General features: G+C 37.5%; 2 protein-coding genes across 11 annotated transcripts; both read left to right on the forward strand.

Annotated features, from left to right (window-relative positions):
• Nucleotides 1–1,178: 1,178 nt before the first annotated feature.
• LOC306852985 (protein MGARP-like) lies at nucleotides 1,179–13,671 on the forward strand. 7 transcript variants are annotated; one of them, XM_079390123.1, is made up of 8 exons: nucleotides 1,207–1,350; nucleotides 4,526–4,626; nucleotides 4,716–4,821; nucleotides 5,621–5,638; nucleotides 8,199–8,534; nucleotides 10,415–11,446; nucleotides 11,687–11,737; nucleotides 12,084–13,671. In XM_079390123.1, the coding sequence occupies exons 1-7, from the start codon at nucleotides 1,269–1,271 to the stop codon at nucleotides 11,704–11,706; spliced, it is 1,695 nt and encodes a 564-aa protein (XP_079246249.1). In that variant the 5' UTR covers nucleotides 1,207–1,268; the 3' UTR covers nucleotides 11,707–11,737; nucleotides 12,084–13,671. The 7 variants fall into 7 exon arrangements, 5 of the variants coding, with proteins under 5 accessions (XP_079246251.1, XP_079246249.1, XP_079246248.1 ...); XM_079390122.1 differs by having other exon boundaries at nucleotides 10,415–11,439; nucleotides 12,084–13,669; XR_013782693.1 differs by lacking the exon at nucleotides 5,621–5,638 and having other exon boundaries at nucleotides 1,206–1,350; nucleotides 4,716–4,837; nucleotides 12,084–13,670.
• A 387-nt stretch (nucleotides 13,672–14,058) lies between these two features.
• LOC306853518 (ETS-related transcription factor Elf-2-like) lies at nucleotides 14,059–21,200 on the forward strand. 4 transcript variants are annotated; one of them, XM_079390997.1, is made up of 9 exons: nucleotides 14,059–14,360; nucleotides 15,199–15,345; nucleotides 15,457–15,652; nucleotides 17,521–17,613; nucleotides 17,743–17,853; nucleotides 18,064–18,147; nucleotides 18,225–18,417; nucleotides 18,517–18,804; nucleotides 19,315–21,200. In XM_079390997.1, the coding sequence occupies exons 2-9, from the start codon at nucleotides 15,271–15,273 to the stop codon at nucleotides 19,856–19,858; spliced, it is 1,584 nt and encodes a 527-aa protein (XP_079247123.1). In that variant the 5' UTR covers nucleotides 14,059–14,360; nucleotides 15,199–15,270; the 3' UTR covers nucleotides 19,859–21,200. The 4 variants fall into 4 exon arrangements, with proteins under 4 accessions (XP_079247123.1, XP_079247124.1, XP_079247125.1 ...); XM_079390998.1 differs by having other exon boundaries at nucleotides 18,067–18,147; XM_079390999.1 differs by lacking the exons at nucleotides 14,059–14,360; nucleotides 15,199–15,345; nucleotides 15,457–15,652 and adding an exon at nucleotides 16,438–16,505.
• The last annotated feature ends 184 nt before the right edge of the window (nucleotides 21,201–21,384 follow it).

Below are 21,384 nucleotides of genomic sequence, written 5' to 3' on the forward strand. Positions count from 1 at the left end.
TTACGGTAGGAAATTTACAAAATATCTTAATGGAACATGATCTTTACTCAATATCCTAATGATTTTTGGCATAAAAGAAAAATTAATAATTTTGACCCGTACAATGTGTTGTTAGCTATTGTTACAAATACTGTATACCCATGCTACTTACGACTGGTTTTGTGGTCCAGGGTCACAAGTGTTATATTAAATATATGGTTTAAATTTGCTCCTTTCAATTAAGTCTAATGATGTGGTTTATAAGCAAAACGATTACAGAATAATTCTCGAACACTGTCTACCCTAATTAAGTAAATACCTGTGGTTAATTATTTCTTCAGGATCAGACTTTTGAAAGCAACATTCAGTGACAACAAGCAAGTGCTATTCCAAGATTCAGTTTTTAATATTAAATGAGTCAGGTTAATGTGGTTAGTAAAAACAAGTTGAAGATTTCAGTAAAAGATACAGTGGAGAACATCCACGGACACAAAACTACAAGCATGTTAGGTGTAATGGTAAATCTCTTTGCCAAGATCTCATAATAGTATACTAATTAATTGGCCACAGAGCTCTGGAGAATGTCCTGTCTTATTAATCACTGCAGCTTTTCAACACACAGCAAAGCGTACTGTATGTTTAGGCATACTATTAAATAGAATAGTACAGTAAACATTCAACTAGAGCTAACAGTAGTTAGACAGGTTGTTATACAAAAAACATTCTGCAAAATTCTGGTAACGTTAGTGTCCAGTTATGAAACCTAGAAAGCAACTACTACAAAATGTTCTATATAGGTTCTTATTAGGTTGTCACACCGCTGTGAATGTTCCTGGAACATAAGGATTAGGATAAAAATAAACTGAACCATACAGGGGTGTAGCACTCAACCAAGGGGGTGGGCCCCTCACAACACAACACCTCCTCAATCATATTAATAATAATAATCAGTATATCATTGTGCATACACCAACTTTAGGGAAATGTCCTGTTATTGCTGGTGCCATGATAAATCTTTGTAAACTGGGATCATCGTGTGGAACTTTAGCATAAATTAAACACAGCGTGGCTAAAAACACTATTTTAGTAAATATAGATATTTTGCAATTTAAGGAGCTTAAATTGAACTGTGGTTGGTAGCTTGCAGTGGGAGGATTTAGACAAGCGCTTTCTCCTCCCCCCTCATGTTCACTCCTCCCCTCCAGCTGTCTCCGCACTTTCACAGTCATTCATTGCGCCTCCATTGGACTCGTCTCGCACCCTGCTTTCCTCCTGTGGAAGTTCAGACGATGTTTGCGTGCAGAGCAGCCTGGCAGAGGTGTGGGCCCCTGGCGAGACAGTCCCTGTACCGCGCTCAGCTCAATAGAGATGGTGAGCACCAGCGTATCTCTCATAAAGTTTAATTTTTCTTGTAAATCATGTCATTTCCAGGCCGTTTTGGGCTTTGATTGTGTTATTTCACACATTTCGATTATTGCTTACAATGCAAATATGCTGTATCATAATATTTTACAAAAACTAAATTTTTGGGGGGCAGATGGTATGTGGTTTAGGGTTAAGGGGACATGAAGGTCAGTCTCAACATCGGATCTCATTGTTGCTCCACATTTTTAAATGGCTTTTGATATAAATGTCTCGTTTTTAGTGCCAGCCAGAAGTTGCACTCCTACTATATAACACATGCTCGCATTGTCATTTGAAGGGAACACAATGTACACAGCTCAAACCGCAGCCTGGCACCAAGCACACAAAAATGTAGCCATCTTGGGCACTGCAGAGTTGCACTAATAATCATTTTGCAGAGATGTATTATTGAAAAAAACATTGACCATTCCTGTGCATTTTGAACATTGCGAAAACTTAGTTGTGGACTCTTGAACGTGACTCGATTAATGTTTGTTCTGTCAAATGCATTCCGCTGTCACTAAATGGATTATGAAACACGAAATTGCGTAATAGGGAATCCGTTGAAATTTGACGTTTAGCATCATGGTGTAAGTATTCATACTGCTTGATTTGTGACCTTCAGTGCTCTGAGGGGGCCATATATGTTTCCGTGTACAGCTCACGTGGTTGTGTTCGTGGTCGAGGCGCGCGGACCTATGGAGCTCAGCGGCTGCTGTATGGCAAGCCGTTTTACATTTAATCCTTAAAATCACTTTATTTTCATGCTACTAGTACATATTTTTATTATTATTATTATTACTTTTATTATTATTTATTATTTTTTGAGTACTTGTACCTTTAAAAGATATCAGTATTGTTTCATTAGGTATGCTACTAATATATTTTTTTTAAATGTTGTACATAAAACGAAAATATTATTAGAGTATGATTGAAAAGACTACCTAAAAATTCTACCTTATGTTTAATTCAATGTTGCTGTTTCTTTTTAAATATTTGTGAAATTTACTAGCAATTCAGAGTGAAAAGTTTTTTCCAGTGTGGATAGCCTACTACTATTGCTTATGTATTAGATACTTGTACTTATTTCAATAAGGACTAGTAAGTTTTCTATTGTTGCTAGTATCACATTTCACAGCTGCCATTCAGATAACAACTATTCGGTTCTGACTAGTATGTATTCCAATTGTGACTAGTATTTATTTATTAGATTCAAGTAGTTATACATTAGGGTGAATTTTTGTGTGCTGGCTCATGCTTTTTCAAACTCCGTACAGTGTTTTGTTCACTTATGGCTTTGTGCATGGAGTTCTAAACATTTGTTTTTATTATTATATTTCATTTAGCACCGGCATTTCAAAACCCCCGCAATTCCTTTATGTACCCTAGGGTGGTTAGTAGACCCTTGTTTGGAAACCCTGGTTGTTTAAATAAACATGCAGACATTCCTGAAGTGAAACATCTGTCTGCCCTTACAGGGCTGTGCTTGATTGTATTGGTTAAATGTGAAAATCTAAGTTTGGATGCTTGTAGTGCCGTTAATAAAAAGATTACATGAAACTGTTGAAATAAGCATAGATATAATCACACTGTCTGTCCTGTCCACTAAATATCTCCTCAAATAGCCATGAGCGGATGGATGTAGGCCTACACTTGTCAGATACCACTTGCTTAAAGCCTTTCATTGTAATTCTTGTTGGCTCAGCCGTTCAAACTGTGATAAATCTCTTTTCAGAGGGAGATTTGCTGGTTAGATGGGTTAAAAAGTTCATGGGTTTTTTCAACAGACATGAGGTTGAGTAAATTGTTGTATATAGTGAACTTTTTAATTGTTAAAGTAGCCTAAAATATTATTGGACACTTTAACTTGTGGAATAAAGAAATATGACTGACTGCAAACAGGGTATTTTTGGTAACAAAAAAGCATTGTTTCATTAATTTATTCTTTTTTTTCTCGATGGTGCATCCACACCACTAGGTGTCAATATAAGACCAAGATGGCTGCCATATTGGGATTTTTTTGTTTTTGTTTGTAAATATGAGTATGAGTTTACTTTAATGATTTATCTCTCATTTGCTGTTGTTAAATGGTATTATGTAATTATAGCAATTATATCGGCCATTACAAACCTAAACTAGATACTGTCATCATCATCCGAACACTGAAAAGGTTACATTGGTTCCCAGTAGTCTAACTGAGCATGTATCGCTTTCTGTTTGCTTCACCCTTTGACTCCTGGGCAAGATTAACAGATTAGCTGGTATAAATAACACAGAGGTGTCTAGAACCTATTTACTCTAGCTGGGCACAAGTGACTGGATTATCTTAATGAGAGTATTGAAGATACTCGTTAAAAAGTCTGTAAAGTTTGTGACAGAATGATCTTTGCCCTCTAATTCTGATTAGACTGCACTGATGGCTTTCTAAATTTGTTGCTCACTGCCCTCTAGGACAAGGAGCTGTCAGCACCAAGGAGACTTTTTTGATAATCATTGAAGCATAGAATATAAAACCAAATATGTAGTGATATAAGCTATTATCTAGGTAAGAGAACAGACAAGATAATGCATAATTCTTTTTATGAATTGAGAAATCATTTACTGATATGTAAATGCAGTAAAACTTCCACACCACTAGGTGTCAATATAAGACCAAGATGACTGCCATATTGGGATTTTTTTTGTTTTTGTTTCTCAATTCCAGTTCTCATTCCAGTCCTTGGGGCCCCCTGCTCTGCACATTTTGCATGTCTCCTTTACTTAACACACCTGATTCAGATCATCAGCTCATTAGGAAAGAGCACCATGAACTCAAATGAGTGTGCCAGATAAGGGAGACATGCAAAATGTGCAGAGCAGTGGGTCCCGAGGAACAGGATTGAAAATCACTGATCTAGATGAATGCTGACAGGCATATTTATAGGTACTTAAATCCATTGCCCAGAATCCAATCAGTCAGTGACCTACTGGGCAGAGAGCAGCTCTGGTTTGACTGCCATGAAGGTCAATCTCTGTGTCAGACTCTTTGACTAAAACATTATTATAAAACATATTTTAATGTTCTATTAAACTATTAACTTGATTATACTAATAATGTGCACACACCCCAAAATTTTGTCTTACTCCTCTGTTCTCTATGCAGTAGTTCCACGGAGGCTCATGTCGTCAGTTCCTGGCGGCTCCGGTGAGAATCTCTTTTATGTCGTCCTCTGCGGAGGAACCTTCGCAGCTGCTGTGGCATATGTAAGTCTGATTAAAACTCAAACCATTGATGAAATAGTTTAATGTCAGATCACCTGTTGAATTAATGTCTTTATTGACTTCTGTGATAGGCTTACAGAACAGTTGCAACAGACCATGCACGTTTTGTTGATCGTGTTTCTGAAATCGGTGCTCGCCCCAAGTCTGACTGGAAACCCAAACCGTGGCCACCCAAGAGTAAGTCTCACCTATGGTCTGGTTAAACATCAAATTTTATTCTTGTTATTTAGTCAGTGACACTTTTGGGATTCAGATTTTCCTATGGCTTATTAAAATGGGTGCAAGCGCAGAAACAATTTACCTGGCTACAGAAAGCTGATAGTAGTAGCATAGCTTTCTCAAGATGAAAAATACAGGCATAAGGTCATATACACAAACTTCAGCATCTTGTTGGACATATTTAATGAAAACAATGCTATACACACAGCACTGGTAGCAACCCTGAAGATTTCATTCTCAGTGGCATCATGAATGCTGATCTAAATTGTCAGCTTAGAATATGTCTGTATCCAAAAATATGACATCTAATAAATAATCAGTTGAAGCCCTTCCAAAACATTATAATTACAACCACAACAAAAGACATGTCGGGGTATGTGGAAGACATTTGGCACACTCTCACATTTATCTTGTGGTGGTCAGTACAGTAATGTTAGACAGCTGAAATTTGCCCTCTTAGTTCACAGTCACAGTCCTGCCAAATCCACTTCCACCACATTAAATGACTGTATCAAATCCAAGCGTGTCTAACACTCCTGCATCTGAGCCAAACATTGTTAAACTGCCTTATATAAATGACAGCAACATTAAAAAGCTCTCTCATTCAAGTATTATAAATAAGGGGATATTATGTTTTGAAATGTGGTCTGAAATGAGTGTGTGACTGCTGACAGAAAGTTTTATACAGCAGCTTCAGGGTTCATTGACATTTCAGATTAAATTATGTGCCATTTAATTTTTGTTTTTATTTTTTTAGGTGGGGAGAATGGCAATGGTGAGTTCATGTGTGATCTTATGATGTACCTTAAATAATTTTATGATATTTAAATGGACCAATTACAGTTCTGTCTTTTAAATGTCTGTGTAACACATGTTTGCCTTAAAACCAATGGGATCCATTTAATTAATTTTGTTAAATTAACTTGTGCTTTAACTTGCATGGTCTGAACTGCTGCATAACAAGTTTTTTGGGGAGTTTTTACTGGAACTGTATTATAGCTGTATTAACTGTAACTGTATTATTATTAATGAAATGATGACACCCCCTACTTTTCAGTCTCCTCCCATTTAGTCAGTCCTGATACCTTATTGGCTGCAAAACACCGGACAAAAATTACATTCTTGGTACATGAGTTATAACCTGTTCTGATTAATATTTGCTATATGCCAAGTAGGATCAACTTAAGATTTGGAAATATCCTGTAATGACACTACAATGGGCAGATATTGGTAGAATATGGCTAAACTGCAATGCCAAAGAGATTAGATCTTCCACAGACTGAAGCCAAAAAGTGAGCTAAACAAGACTGACTTTGATTTTTTGTCTTGGTGTTGTTTGAGCTACAGCATTCCTGTAGAGTGTGGTATTTACATTTTAGTTATTTAGCAGACACTTTTATCCAGATTATTTACAATGCCAAGGTCATTGTTTCAATTTCTGGGGAAAGTTTGATCTGATAAAATGGATACCTTGATTGCAATCACTTTGGCTAAAGGCATCTGCTAAATGCATAAATGTATGATTGGATTAAAGAGTTGTTCTCATGTTACCCTTCTAACCCACCTGATCCCCTGATCCTATTTGTCAGAAAGCCTGTTAATCAGAACTGGGTGGCTTTCTCTTTGACACAGTGTCACTTTCCTCTTGGATAAACTGTGTATATGATCTGTCTGCACCCCTATGCACTCCCATTCTCTCTCACAACCATTTTCCCCAACTTACTTACCTGTGATCCTCTTTTAATGACTGCAGTCCAGTCCAGAAAGACTTGCCAGCCAATATAAACACAGTTTTATACTGTGGTCTTCCAAATGCCAAAACAGAATATTAAACAATTAACTCAAAGCTTCACCTAATCTCTTTCCTAACTGTCTCTCTGTTCTGACTCTTTCCAGAGTAAACTAATTCGGGCAGTCTGGGCTGGTCACCTATAGTCTTCAGTCAGAACTTTTTGGATGATTCTCTTCTGAGCTAATGTCGTTATGAGTCCTGCTTTTTCCATCGAACTGATATTTTTAATTCCATTGATTTTTAAACCCTTATTTAAAATGTTAATTGTGGTGTAATACAGTGTAAATTGAAAGCTTTCCTCTGTGAGTTAACTAATTAAACACGCACAACAAAGCCCCTTTGGTGTTATCTGTGTTGCTGGAATTCACAGAGTTGCTGGTACTGCTAACTTTGAACAGATGGTAAGGCTCAACCATCTTTGTATTCCCTCTCTCCACCTGTCCTCCCAGCCCCTTTCTTCCTGTTGTTTCTATTCAGTTTCTCTTTTCACCCTCCCTCCTCATTCTTGGGTTTTGCATGCTGCCTGTAGTGATTAGGTTGTGTGTGATTTTGACAAAGCTAGATTTATATTCCCTGTTTAGCCATTTACTGGGGGTTCCAGGAGATTTGATAAGATGGATGCTGTGTGAGACATTTTGAAGGACATGGCGGCAAATGTAAAGATTTTACTGTATATATGGATGTTCTTAGGTAACTAGCATAAATTACTTACCTGTGATAGCATAAGCAGTGACCGAGTGGCACACTCTGCTAAGGCGCTGGCCTGGAACATATCAGATTGTTACCTACATTTCACTGCTGGTTATACCCTGTATAATTGTGTATGTGACAAATAAAAAATCTTGAGTTAAAGTGCCCCTATTTATATGATGGATTTTTGAAAATGATCTTTCATGCAGTGTGTGACAGCTCTAAGTGAATGAAAACATCATGCAAAGTTTTAAATCTGAAAGTGCACCTTGTATAAAGTTATTGTCTCTCAAAAGAAAGAATAGACTCTGAATCATTGAAACGAGTCTTATTTCAAACTAATCCCAAACCGTTTCACGTTGACATCAACATGAAACATTAGCATATTGCCCGCCCAGCGCCCATTTGTTGCCACTAGGTGCAGTTAAAAATAGTTGTACACAACTATCAGCACTGCTCCCAATCACAAACACTGCTTTAAATGAAATCGACCAATCACCGCAGATTAGAGTCACACAAAGGAGGGGTTTGGAAAATGAATCGTTGAGCAAATAAGGTAAAAATAAATGCATATTATAAGAAAATGAAAGTGTTTTTTGACTTGGCTTGCATGTCAGCCTGCTGTTGGGGACTCCCAAAACCAAAAAAGGACCTTTCATAACCCATAATTGGGGCACTTTAAATTCAGTTAATTACCATAATATATTATACTTCAACTAAATAATTATCATTACTATTTATATAATAAAAATTGAGTAATAATTCTTTAAATTTAATAAATCTTATCTCATAAAATAATCTTAAAGTCTTAAAATAGGTTTCATTCATTTTTCTTTCTTCTCTGTTTGTTTAGAAGAAGCTAGTGCAGAGGAAGGAGAGGTGGCAGAAACTGTAGAGAGCGCAGCTGAGGAGGATGTTCCTGCTGAGGCACCTGAGGTCTTGCTGGAAACAGCCGAGGCCACCAGAGGGAAGGCAGGAACTCTAGAGACTGTTGTGGAAAAGGTTGCCGAGACGGTGGCAGAGACTGCAGACGTTGTTGCTGAGGTGGCAGGGGTTGTTCATGAAACCGCAGAGGAGGTGGCAGCGGTGGCAGAAGAAGTGCAGAAGGTAGCAGAGGAAGTAGAAGCAGCAGCAGAGGCTGTCGTAACTCCTGTTATCCAAGCTGAAGAGCCGGCGTCAGAGAGCAACGGTATGCCACCAGCCCCCCAAGAGGAGGCTGTAGCAGAGGCTACTAGTACAGAGTCCTAAATGGCTCACTCATGGGTACTCAAACACTCACCCACACACACACACAAGATGCGGAAGACTCAAATGTCTTATACAACAAAATGGTCAACTGTTTCACTTTATCCAAAAAAGAACAAAACATGGTACTTGAACAAAATTAAGAGAGATTTTATTCCTCAAATCCTGCAGGTCTTCCTCATAAGTTATACAACAGGATTTGATGCTCGAGTTGCAATGTCATCCCAGTATATAGCACACAGCTTATTGTGTATATTTTTATTCTATTCCTGGATTTTGCTGGAAATATTTGAAAATTATATAAATTATAACTTGAAAAAAATTATAAATGTATAATTTTGTTCAAGTATTGATGTAGAAAGCACTGTGAGAATCCAAAATTGCTGCTTTTTGTTACATGTGACCAAACATTCCAATGGACACACTTAAGACCATCTACTCCTGTTCTCCTTATTTCTTACTCTTAGGTTTACTCTCAATCTCCTCACAAATCTGAGCCAGCCTTCTGTCATTTTTAACCTCTTTTTTGCTTTATCTTCTATTTGCGGCACCAAAAGACAAATGTACTGCTGTATGTAGTTATTTGTTGTTTTGTAATAACAGTAACCGTTCAGTCAAAAACATGCTTCTCTGCCAGATATCACTTAGTTGGTACACGCAAATTAAAATTGTGAAAACTGTGAGTGTTTTGCTCCCTAGCAACTAGGCCAGATGTGTTTCTGTATTAGTTTTCCCTTTATATTCCTCTGTATGACTGAACTGGCAAGGAACTCAGTAACTTACCAAGAAGGTCATGTGTGTGTGTGTGATTAATGAAACTGCTCATTTATTTGGAAAATGCAATTGTGTAATAAAAATGGATAAGAGATTCTAAGCCAATTAATAAAATTAAATTGATAAATATCCAAAAAATATTGTGTTTAGTTTTTTTCTGAAAACATTCTGCTTTTACAGACTGAAATATAACATCTTAAACACTGACAAGTTCATTCTCTGTTTTAAAAGTAATTTTAAAATGCTGAATTTAGTGTAAAGGTCATTGGTGTTGTACATTATAACCTATAATGTCATCTCTACATAGGAAGTTGTTTTATCGCTTACCTTTTGTGGTAGTTATACTTGTGGTGTGTCCCTTTCTAAGTGATATTTGGCAGTAAAGCCTTTTAGGCCTGCTTTCACAGACAGGGCTTAGGCCGTAGTTCAATTAGGACATTAAATTAAACGTGCTTAGAAAAAAAAACATTACTGGTATGCATCTTGAGACAAAACAAAGGCACTGATATATTTTAAGATCAGTCAGTACAAGTTTCTTTCAGTTAAAACAGCTCAGACTTACATTTTAGTCTAGGACTAGGCTTAAGCCTTGTCTGTGAAACCAGGGGTTAATGTATGTTCTGAATGATGGGAAACCCCTAAATGGAGCTGCATGCTGTGATCATGCATGATGATACTCTCTGAAAGTCCCTTACATTCTGTGAAATGCAAAGATACACACCATACATCATACCTGAATGCACTAAACTTTACTTAAGCTCTTTTCTTTGTTGTTATAACTGTCACTAATGTAGTGGGGATGAACCTCTGCACTCTACTTTTAGTAGTCTCATTTCTATCTTTCCCATTTTGTCTGTCTAGATTAATCTTCTGTTTTAAACTACAGTCACACACACACACACACACACACAGAGAAATAACAATTTATAAACAATTTGAACTTTAAATTATTTGAAAGTGATAAAACCTTTAAGTCATTTAATACCTCAAACATCTAATATCTTTTTGTGTGTGTGTGTGATTATTGGGTGGCTTGATTATGTCTTGTAGGGTCGGTTAACACAGCAGCAGCAGAAACAGTAGAGATGGCTGCTGCCTCTGTGATTGAAGTTGCTCCTGTGGAGTCTGTATCCGTGGAAGATGTGCCAGTTGAAGCTTTACCAGAGAAGCCCACTGAGGTTCCTACAACAGATCATTTGGAAAATATACCAGTAACAGAGGTGGCACTTGTTGCTCCAGTGTTGGAAGAGGAACCAGCTTCTCTAGTAACAGAGGCCACTGTAATAGAAGAGCCTCCTGAAGCAGAGCAATTGTCCATTCCTCCAGTGACAGAAGAGATACCAGTTTCTCCTGTTGCAGAGGAGACACCAGCTGATTCACCAGCACCAGAAGTATTTTTTGCCCCAGTGCTTGAAGCAGCACCAGTTTCCCTAGCTGTAGAAGAACCAGCTGTTGCAGCAGCGGTAGAATTGACTCCAGTTGTAGAGGACACACCAGTTGATTCTCCAGTACCCTCTGAAGAACCATCTGATATCCCTGTAATAGAAGAGGAAGTATTAGTTGCCTCAGTGACAGAAGAGACACCTGTTGCCCCGGAAGCAGAGTTGGTATCAGTTGCCCCAGTGATTGAAGAGATGCCTGTTGTCCCTGTGCCAGAAGAGGCAGCCGTTTCCTTTGTAACTGAAGACGCACCTGTTGTAGCAACTGAAGAACTTGAGGTAACACCTGCAGAAGAGGTTATTCCAGTGGTTGAGGAAGTGAAGGCAGAAGAGGTGATTGCAGAAAGTGCAGTTGTGGAGGCTCCAGTAAGTTTAGTCGAGGAACAAGCAGCAAGTCCAGTTGTGGAAGTTACAGAAAGTGTTGTTGAACCAGATGTTGCAAGCACAGTGGTCACTGAGGAAGTTGCTTCACCTGAAACGTCAAGTGCACCTTCAGAAGAGCCCAAACGAGACTACATAGTGGTTGTCTTGGAGGGAGCTCCCAAAACAGAAAAGAAGCCAATGGTGCTCGGCGTGTCACCCGTGACTGGCAAGATCATCCCAGCCCCTAATGATGGTGAAGAGCCATCGGGACAGGTAACAGGTAATCTGGTTTAACAATGCACTGCTGGGTTAACTAGTAAAGTAAATAATGATGGGAGCAAAAAATGTGGATTAACAGAATCATAACTTGACAAATACTTGAAATTAGTTGAATAGTGAATTAGCGAGAAGATGGTAAGATGCATTAAGACAAAGACGTGTGTATTCTGATGTACGTTCTTGATATACTTTGTGACATCATTTTTATTATCTAAATGTTACTTTTTAATATTGTTCCTAGGGCAAGCGCCGTATGCTTAAAGTGCAGATGTATTAGGACCAACTAAGAAAGGTAACATTATATTATGAAAATCATGTTTTCTATGTTTGTTTGTGTTTTAAATATAATACATAATATACTTTCTAATAAAAAATAATGGAAATTTGATATTTTTATCAAATGTAATGTTTCTAAATGTAAACATCTCTATTATAGTCTATTATATAATACTTGAAATATATAAAATATATTAAAATAGAAACTAGTAGTTTTAAATTATAATAATATTTCACAATATTAATATTGTGAGCAATATTTTGAGCACAAGAGACTCCTTTAAGAAACCTTAACAAATCTTACCAGTCCAAACCTTTTAGAGGTAATGATAATTTTTTATTCTTGTTTTGTATTTTCTCAGTTGGAAGCAGTCAGATGTCCTGGGATAGTAAGCCGGTTCTCTGATAAACAATTAGTGATGTGCCTTCCCCATTTCCTTGACCCCCTGGATTTCAGTAATCCTTATACTGGGCCCAGAATGCCATTTCCTTCCGACTCAGCTCAAAATAATACTCTGTTTCCACTGACATGTAACCACTCTCCAGTGGAGAGCGTCATGTGAACATTCACTTCACTCTGATGGCAGACAAAAGTTTCTTGACAATTATAATATGCATGAAAAGCTGTGACCTATATTTATAGCCTTTTTTAAATGGAACTCCACTCTTTTTGACTCAACTGCACATTGGAGCTTATATTATAGTGAACCCTACCTCAAACATCACATTATAGGACATGTCTTGGAATTGGCATGTCAATAGTTACAACCAGCAGGACTACAAATATGCCACAAACACTGTCATACCTGCATGCTGGCCATCAATTTTCTGCTTCTCCTCTGTCTTCAATCTATTTTTCATTTGCATTATTTATGAATTAACACTATTATTTTTTTGTACCTCTCTACCTCAGCTTGAAAAGACAGTGTTCTCCTTTTTCCAGTAACCAGTATTATAGTAACCTGGGGCCTGTTTCAATAAGGAGGTTCAACCAACTCTGAGTTTAAACTTGAACTCAGAGTTGACTTACTCTGAGATGGGAAACTCTGGGTTTACCGAAGAAAACCTGCTCCCGACCAAGTTAGGTTCAAGGAGTAAGTTACTACGGTAACTGACTCGGAGTATAAGTTACCTCTCTTTCAGAAACGGGCTTGACTTACCCTGCTTTCTCGGGTTTGACAAACCTCCCATTTTGAAACGGAAAACCCAGAGTTTCCCTCATTTCAGGGTTAACATACTCGGAGTTTTCACTTAACCTCCTTTCTGAAACGGGCCCCAGCTGACATTACCAATGTGACATGACTTGGTCAAAAAACAACTGACAAACAGATCACCTTTACCAATATAATCAATACAGCAATAAGCCATGTTACAAGTCACATTCCAGTATTCATTTCTAAAGCGAGTCATTACAATATCCAAAATTCAAACCCCAACTGCTGCATCTGTTGCCTTTGTTTTCCTGTTCTCTCTTCTCCTGTGATCATAAAACATGTTGTTTGGCAAATACATAAATAAATTCCTTTGCTTGATGTGGTTCCCAAACCTGTTACGCCAGAGTTACACTATCATTGATACTACAGTTCTGATGCTCTTATGATTTAAGATTATAGACTGGTATACAGACATACTATGTGGGTCCACAAGGGAAATTAAGGTCAGATAAATAAGTACCTACGACAGACCTAACAATTGTGTCTCTTATTTCCTTCATATTTTAAAAGGGACCTTATAAGTGTTATAAGACTGCAACTTCATAATGTGAATGTGAGGGAATAATGTGAAGTATGGTTTAGTATAAATGGTGTTCTTTTCTGTTTTTGTTTTAAGGGTTAGGGATGTAACACACGCTCATTTGCTCTTATGAGGCTTCTCTTTCACTGTAGGCCCTAACTAGGGTTTTTTTAACTGTGAATGTATGTCAAAGAAAAATAAAGAGTTAAGACACATTTTTGTGTGATTGTTTCATTATTATGCGCTTCAGTGCACATCTAGATTAGATTTGGGAATGACCTTATTTTAGTCATTTCAGGACAGTAATAGAAATTTGTCTAAGGTTATGACTGCAAATCGCTGTTTCAATTACATTATTGTATTTTTGAAATAGGTGACGTGCTACATTGTCTAACCTATATTATTTTATATCTGCCTGCTAACTCCCCCAGAAACATTTGCTAATTTAAATATATTATTATTTATAATATTATTTATTGTGATAGTATTATGAATAGTTCATGTCATGATCTCTATCCCATTATTTTTTTGTTTATTGTGTTTTTAAATTGAGCTCGTTGAAATTTTAGCGCGCGCGCACCTGACAAGGGTGTATGTGACGTCAGTTACGGTCGCTGCGCAGTTCATCAGTCAGATCCTGCAACTGGAGGCCCGAGACCAGCGACGCAAAACGTTACCTACTACACCAACGCAGCCTGTCTAAACTCATATCTTTTTAAATTTTACAGTGACTAAATAGATATATGTCTATCGCCTGCATGCGTGCTCTTTATTAGCGAGCAGTTCGCGCAAGTTGACCAGCTTTAACATCAGTCTGTCATTAGCATGGTTAGCATGCTAACCTTATGACAGAGTGCACTCGACTGTCTTGAGGTGCACCAAACGACAAGAAATCACCACAAACGGTGAGAAATATCATATTTTTCTATGTATACATACGTAAGAGGTTAAAGTTAATTCATTTAGCCATCATTAGAAAGTAGGCGGTATGTTTTTAGCGCGGCTGTTTAAGTTAACGTTACACCCCAAGCGTTTGTTTACCGATCTAATGATTCGTGGGGGTTTTTCTGTAAATTTTCATCATTTGTTTCTTATTTGTTTTCTTTTCACTGTTATTATTTCAAATTTGGCCACTCCTTGTTTAAAAAAATCAGTTGAAACGGTATGTTATTGCAGGAGAATGGAGGCGCTATTTGTATGTCAGTAATAATATAACGTTAACAGATCCCTAGTCTGTCAGTCGAGTGTAGTATCAGTGTTTACATTTTATGTATGATGGAAAACCGTGATGAAGGGCAACACAGTAGAGGAAATTAAAAGCAAAGATGGAGCATGCATTGGGTACAACCCTTAGGGGCTTTTCGTTAAAAAAAAGCACTGAAACCGTGTAAGTTATATGATTGGGCTGAGATCACTTTTGCCAACAGGATACAGGCCTCTTCCGTTTTCTTGTTTTGTTTGCGTGTGTGCGCATTTGTTTGCCTGAAGGCATGCTTGTGATCTTTATTCATATTAGATTATTTCCATGCCGACTGAAAAGACATCAGATGGTATCAGTACCCACTTGGCCTAAGTAGTCACAAGATTTAGTACAAATGCCTTCGGGAGGTTTTAATTCTAAATAAAATATTATAATTTACAATGATTTGTCTGAACAGTTTGTTGAGGGGTATGGTTTTAATATATTAATGTTTTACACAGTGTACCACACTGCATTTACCAATGGCTGTTTTTATTTCTCAGGCTGTGACGTCACTCAAGGTTATCAGCAGGGGTGCAGTGGATAAGTGTGGTTCTGACACAGAGGAATGAGTCATGACCTCTGTGGTGATTGTAGATGGAGGAGGGAATATATTGGAGTATGTCACTGGAGATGAGGAAGCTCAGCAGGTGAAGTCCGCACTTGTACAAAATACACCCTCTCATATTAGAATTGCAGCTTAATTAAAATCTACATTAAAAACATTTTAAGGAAACTCGAAGTGTTTGTTTTTTTCCCAGGAGTTTTGTCCTGATGGGGTGGAGGCTGATGGAGAGAATGACTGCCCTGCAGTGATAGTGGAGCAGGTGAATAGCGCTGATGTGGAGCAGTGTTATGCTGCTCAGGTGCTAGTCTATGATGATCAGAATACCTACCTGGTGCAGGATGTGGCTGAGGAACAAGTTGTGGAGACTGAGTTGCAGGAGATGGCCGCAGGTAAGCAGTAATTGTCACAATTGTTAGAGGGCTGTGTTTCTATGCAAGGAAAATGTTGTATTATGCGTTTGCTTGAAAGAGCAATCAGTGAGGTAGTCAAATTGTTGCTCTTGTTTTTTGTGTGTGTAACTAAACAATAAACCTAATTCTGAAAACCCAGAAAAACACGACTGCATTGACTTGTTGGAATTTCCATGTTTACCACTAAACATGATGGTGATCTTAGATTCTTTTCCAAATATGCCCTGTATTTTTTAGAGGGCTTAATTATCTTTTAACAGCAGGAAAGGCTAAAGAGGGACCTCTTGTGGCGTTTTTGTGGAAGTTATAAAAGATACACATTAGAAAAACAAAGCTTTTGCTTGATATAGCATCATTTGTGTAGGATTAGTACTCTTTAAACACTTGGAAAAGGATAAATGGGTTATGCAAACCTGAATCTGGATGTAAATGAAGGTTTTGTATTATTTTTGTTTGTTCTCTGAGCTCAAACATGCAAAATACAACATTGACTGCTCAGAATTGCATTTACCTTTTAAAAACACAGAAAGGGAGCATATATAGTTGCATTATCATCATTGTAACCTAAGACTGAGAGATATTGGTAATTTTGCATAATATTAGAGATTATTGAGCGTTTTTATACAGCAAGCAGCTGGTATGACTACTCAGTTTCACAATGCATCTAAACACCAGATTTACTCAGCAAAGACTGTAAACAATAAAAAATACATCACTCATCTCACAAGTGTCACGTGATTTGAGGTAATGAGCGCTGGGCTTCTGTTGAAGTGAAGGATGCTAAAACCAGGAAGTGAAGAGCAGCTGTCACTTACCCGTGCGCCAAGTTTAAGTAATACCAAGTCATTTCTTGCTCTTTTGTTTTAGTGACACTCTTATTCTGTGTTCGTGTAGTAATGTGTGCCATTGGTGTTGTGTATATTTAAACTTGTTCGTTTACAGTCAGTCGGAGTTATGATTTATTCTTAGTGGATTGATGCTGATTGTCGGAACCAGGAAGTGTGTTTGTTTTCTTTTTTGCTTCTTAGCCACGTTGTCTTTTAAAGTCTTTATAACAGGGTTTAACGGGGTTTTGCGGTTGAGCTTGAGGGCTAAATGTTTTGTTGCAGCCGTTTAATTTTTGTTGGCTTTGTTTAAATCAGCTAACGGTTCTGCTCTTTACTAAATTCACGAAGACGTTAATTAACACATGTGTCGTGGTATATTTTGAAGGGTAATGGGTGCGGGTTTGCTTTTTTTATGTTAAAAGAGACCGGCAAGAAATTAGACTTGGTTAACGTAGCTTTTGATTTTATGTGACTAGGTCGAGATTGATGCAGAAAACGTTGGAAACGTTTGGTTTTATAAACAAGTTAGGTTTCGATTTATTTTCTTTGATGCAGATAATTATTCAAACAATTTCACTGGGTGCATTATAAGAAGTGATTAAAAATATTTTTCGTTTTCGAAGTTTAGGGCGGAAGTGTACTTATAGGCGTTATAGGTCGTTGAGTGACAGGACGCTTAGCCAATGAGCGCTTAGTATTGTTTTGTAAGCTGCCGTGTAGCCAATGAACATCGAAATAGAAATATATTTTTCCTTTACCGCCAATTTATTACTTTATGTACTGGAAACTATTTATGAACACAGAATGCTCTTTTAATCAAAAGCAAGCTCACTTTTGATCTTCTTGAATCATTATTTGGTCCTGTAACATCTGTTTTCACATTAGTCTTAATACACAGAGAGCACAAGGATTTTTTATTTTCGAACAGAGTATTTAAATGATTGTATGTATGCAATTTGTTTGCTTGTTTTTATTGTGCAATAAAGAAAAACTTTTTTTTCCTCTCTCTTTCTCTCTTAGTGGAGGTCTCTGTGCATGATAAAACTATTGAAGCAGCTGAAGCTCTGCTGCACATGGATTCACCGGCCAGCATGCAGGGTGATCGCAGCACAGGTGAGATTTACATCTTCATATGCTCTGCATGCTGTAAAACAGGCTAACCTTACCTAACAAATTACTACTAACTCAGTATATCACATTTATGTGAGGAGTAAAAATAACAGTAGATCTCAATCACTGCAGAGGAGCTTTTATCTGAGGTGGAGGTTGAGGTGAGAACAGAGGATATGGGACCTGTTGCCAAGGATATTGTTATCCTGCAGGAGACCGATTTACTGAAGAAGAAAAAGAGAGGTGAACCACGCTTTAGCCAATACCATGAACTACAGATATGTTTGGAAATTAATGCATAATTATTGCTTCATATTATAGTACCTTGCATTTACTTAAGTGTGCTTTCAGCTCAATTCCTTAATTACATTACAAGTGCAAAAGTCAACTTAGTATTGTTCAAAACTGTAATTTTTTGGAAGAGATTAATTTGTTTGCTGTGATCTTCCCCAGCAGGACGAAAACCCAGAACTCCACGGGGTTTCTGTGATGGTTCTCTTGATATGGTCTATAAGAGGAAATCAAAAGACAGCAAGGGTGAGCGTTTCTGTTTGTTTATTTGTGCAAGAGATTTTTTTTTCTGGTTACACAACTTCTAAGTCTGACTCTTACAGGCTCAACTACTTACCTGTGGGAGTTCTTATTGGACCTTCTGCAGGACAAGGAAACCTGTCCAAAGTACATTAAGTGGACTCAGAAAGAGAAGGGTATATTCAAGCTTGTGGACTCCAAAGCGGTGTCTAAATTATGGGGCAGACATAAGAATAAACCTGACATGAACTATGAGACAATGGGGAGAGCACTCAGGTAGTGTTTGCTTGTTTGTTTGTTTTTTGTGGACACTAGGAAAATGTCCTAGTAGTTTTCATTGATCTTTTTTTTTTTTTTCCTCCGTTTTTTTTGTAGGTATTACTATCAGCGGGGCATTTTATCAAAAGTGGAAGGCCAAAGACTTGTGTATCAGTTTAAGGAGATGCCCAAAGACATTGTTTTCATAGATGATGACAATATGGACGACAGCATTGACGAAGGAAAAAGAGAAAGCCCAGCTGCATCCAATCGCAGCAGTTTAAAAGGCAAAGGGACTCCAGTCTCTCCATCTACCGCTGTAACTAAACTCATCAATCTTACCTCAGGACAAGATGCCTTCATGACTGTGCAACAGTCGCCAGACAACATAGTGACAGCCCCTGGGTATGTATTCTATGATGTGGAAAATGGAAATAAAAACAGCTTGTTAACAAATGAAATGGAATCCAAAATAAATCCCTAAATACATTTTAAAAAATGGGGGGGGGAAATAAATATATATATTATATATATATATATATATATATATATATATATATATATATATATATATATATATATACACACACACACACACACACACACACACACACACACACATATATATATATATATATATACACACACACACACATACATATTCATATATATATATATAAATATACATAAAAAAATTTTTTCATAAAAACATTAAATAAGAAAAAAAAAATTATTATTCATATATATTATATGAATAATATATATATCATATAAAAAAATTATATATATATATATATATAAAACCACAGAATTTGGAAAGAAATAAAGCAGAATATGGGGGAATATGGCCCTGTTGTTAAAATTTTAACTCTTAAAATAGCACCTATCACAATGCTTTTTTTTTGTTGTTTCCAGGACAGTGAGGCTAGCCATGCAGGTTCCTGTGCTCATGACAACACAGGGTCAGAAAATCTCCACAGTAACTGTCAACTCTCCCGCCGTCCGCTCGCCAATCCTTCCTGCACCCAACTCTATCGCTGGGAGTAACAGCGCAGGCAAAGTGATTCTCCAGGCTGTGCCAACGCTAGTGCCTGCTCAGGGCCAAAGCGGTGAGAGAATCACCTTGCAGCTCATCACCCTTCCCACCATGCCTGGCAAACCTGGCACTCCCATCACTCTGAGCACGTTCTCCCCCGTCACAGTGCCTACCAGCAGTGCCCAAGTCCTGAAGCTCGCCGTCCCCTCTAACATCTCCACGACCGCCTCCACAGCTCCTGTAACTGTGGTGACCTCGCAGCCAGGAGTGACTGTGGTGCCAAACGCACCACCAGCGATGTCTTTACAGGATGTGACTATTATTAAGGTTGAAACTCCTGAGGTTTCCTTGGATCAGACAGCTAACATGGCTGTGGAGAACACACCGAGCACACAAACGAACCCCACTACTACACAGAGCTGAGCAAATATCAAATATCACTGCACTCACTCACAGGAACCAACATCATTGCTTGTGACACAACTGCAAATAAAACAAGTGATGTGAAGAGTGGCTGTCTCTTATGTGAAACGGATGAAACCAGCACTACAGCTCAGACGCTTGTTCACATCCAACACTATAACCACCATGTGTAGTCTGAGCCTGTGTTAGACTTTTCTTTCTTAAATTTATCTATTCAAATCACGCTTTATAGCATATCATCTGTGCTGTGATGCTGCAGCAACGAACCTCACTTGGTGCTAAAGAATCAGAGGAAGTCACATGGGTGAAGAGAAACAGCCAAGATTTTGATCACCTGGTAATTTGGAGCATAAAATAATCTGTGCGTATACATACAATTGCAGTAGTTAATGTTAATAAAACAAACAGCCTTAGGTCAGCTTTTTCCTCCTTAATCATTACTAAAAGTAACTGATTGTGCTTTTTGTGTAAATGAGTTTTTATTTTTATTTTATTTTGTAACAAGTGTTTTTTTTTTTTCTACAGTTCAAAGGAAACTGTTTTCTGAAGGTCATTCAGATCTGTTGTTTTTTTCCCTGTCATTTTAAATAATTTTCTTTCTGTGCATTTATCACTGTATCATGCATTCACTGCTTTGTATTTTGCAGATCTTTTTTTTCACACGTACTAAAAAGGGAAAGAATGTCTGAAACAGTATATTGAATATTCAATATATGAAGCATATATTTTGTTGTATTCTTACCCTAAAATTGTATCCAAGTAGATTTAAATATAGACAATTATGCAAACAACTGGTTCTTTTTTTATTTTTTTGTGGATAGAAATTACTTTTTTTTTTTTTTTTTTTTTAATGTGAACCTAAAGGTCTTTATCCATTTATTACAAAATGACACAGAAAAATTTGTGGAGTGTAGGAAACACTGTCCTCGTGGTGTGGATTTCAGTTCAATTTCTGTCCATTATGAAAACATATTACACAGCCCAAACTATCTCTACATTTCTGCACACAAACCTTCTCTAGATGGTGTTTGATATTAGATGTTATACTGTGGAGACTGTATTAGTCTCTGTGGAATGTACTAGGATTACTGGAAAGCTTTACTGTGTTGGTGACTTTAAACAAAGCCATCCGTATTCTTGCTAACTGGCTTCTGACCAGAATAGATCGACTAAAGCATGACAACCTTTGCATCCGGATCATAAAAGATTTCGCCATTAAAGGATAGATTTAGAAAGCTGCAAGAAGAATATGTTAACAAAAATGTTGATTAAGTTGATATAGAAACTATTGCAATGTTTGAAATGGAGCTTTGTAGGTAATAATAAAAACATTACACTATGTAACTTTTGACCCTCTAGCGGATGAAGCCTCAAACTACAAGTTACATGCGGAAGAACAATGTTCTGGTAATTAGGCGAGTTGTGCTTCGGCTCCGGCAGCCTATGCTCCTTACAGATGATCAGAATGTCGTCGAGTAACAACACAAACACCAAAACTCCCCCAATAATGAAAGAAAATTGATAAT

The sequence above is a fragment of the Barbus barbus genome (genome assembly GCF_936440315.1).
Source record: "Barbus barbus genome assembly, chromosome: 33".
In the NCBI taxonomy this organism is placed as follows: Eukaryota; Metazoa; Chordata; class Actinopteri; order Cypriniformes; family Cyprinidae; genus Barbus; species Barbus barbus.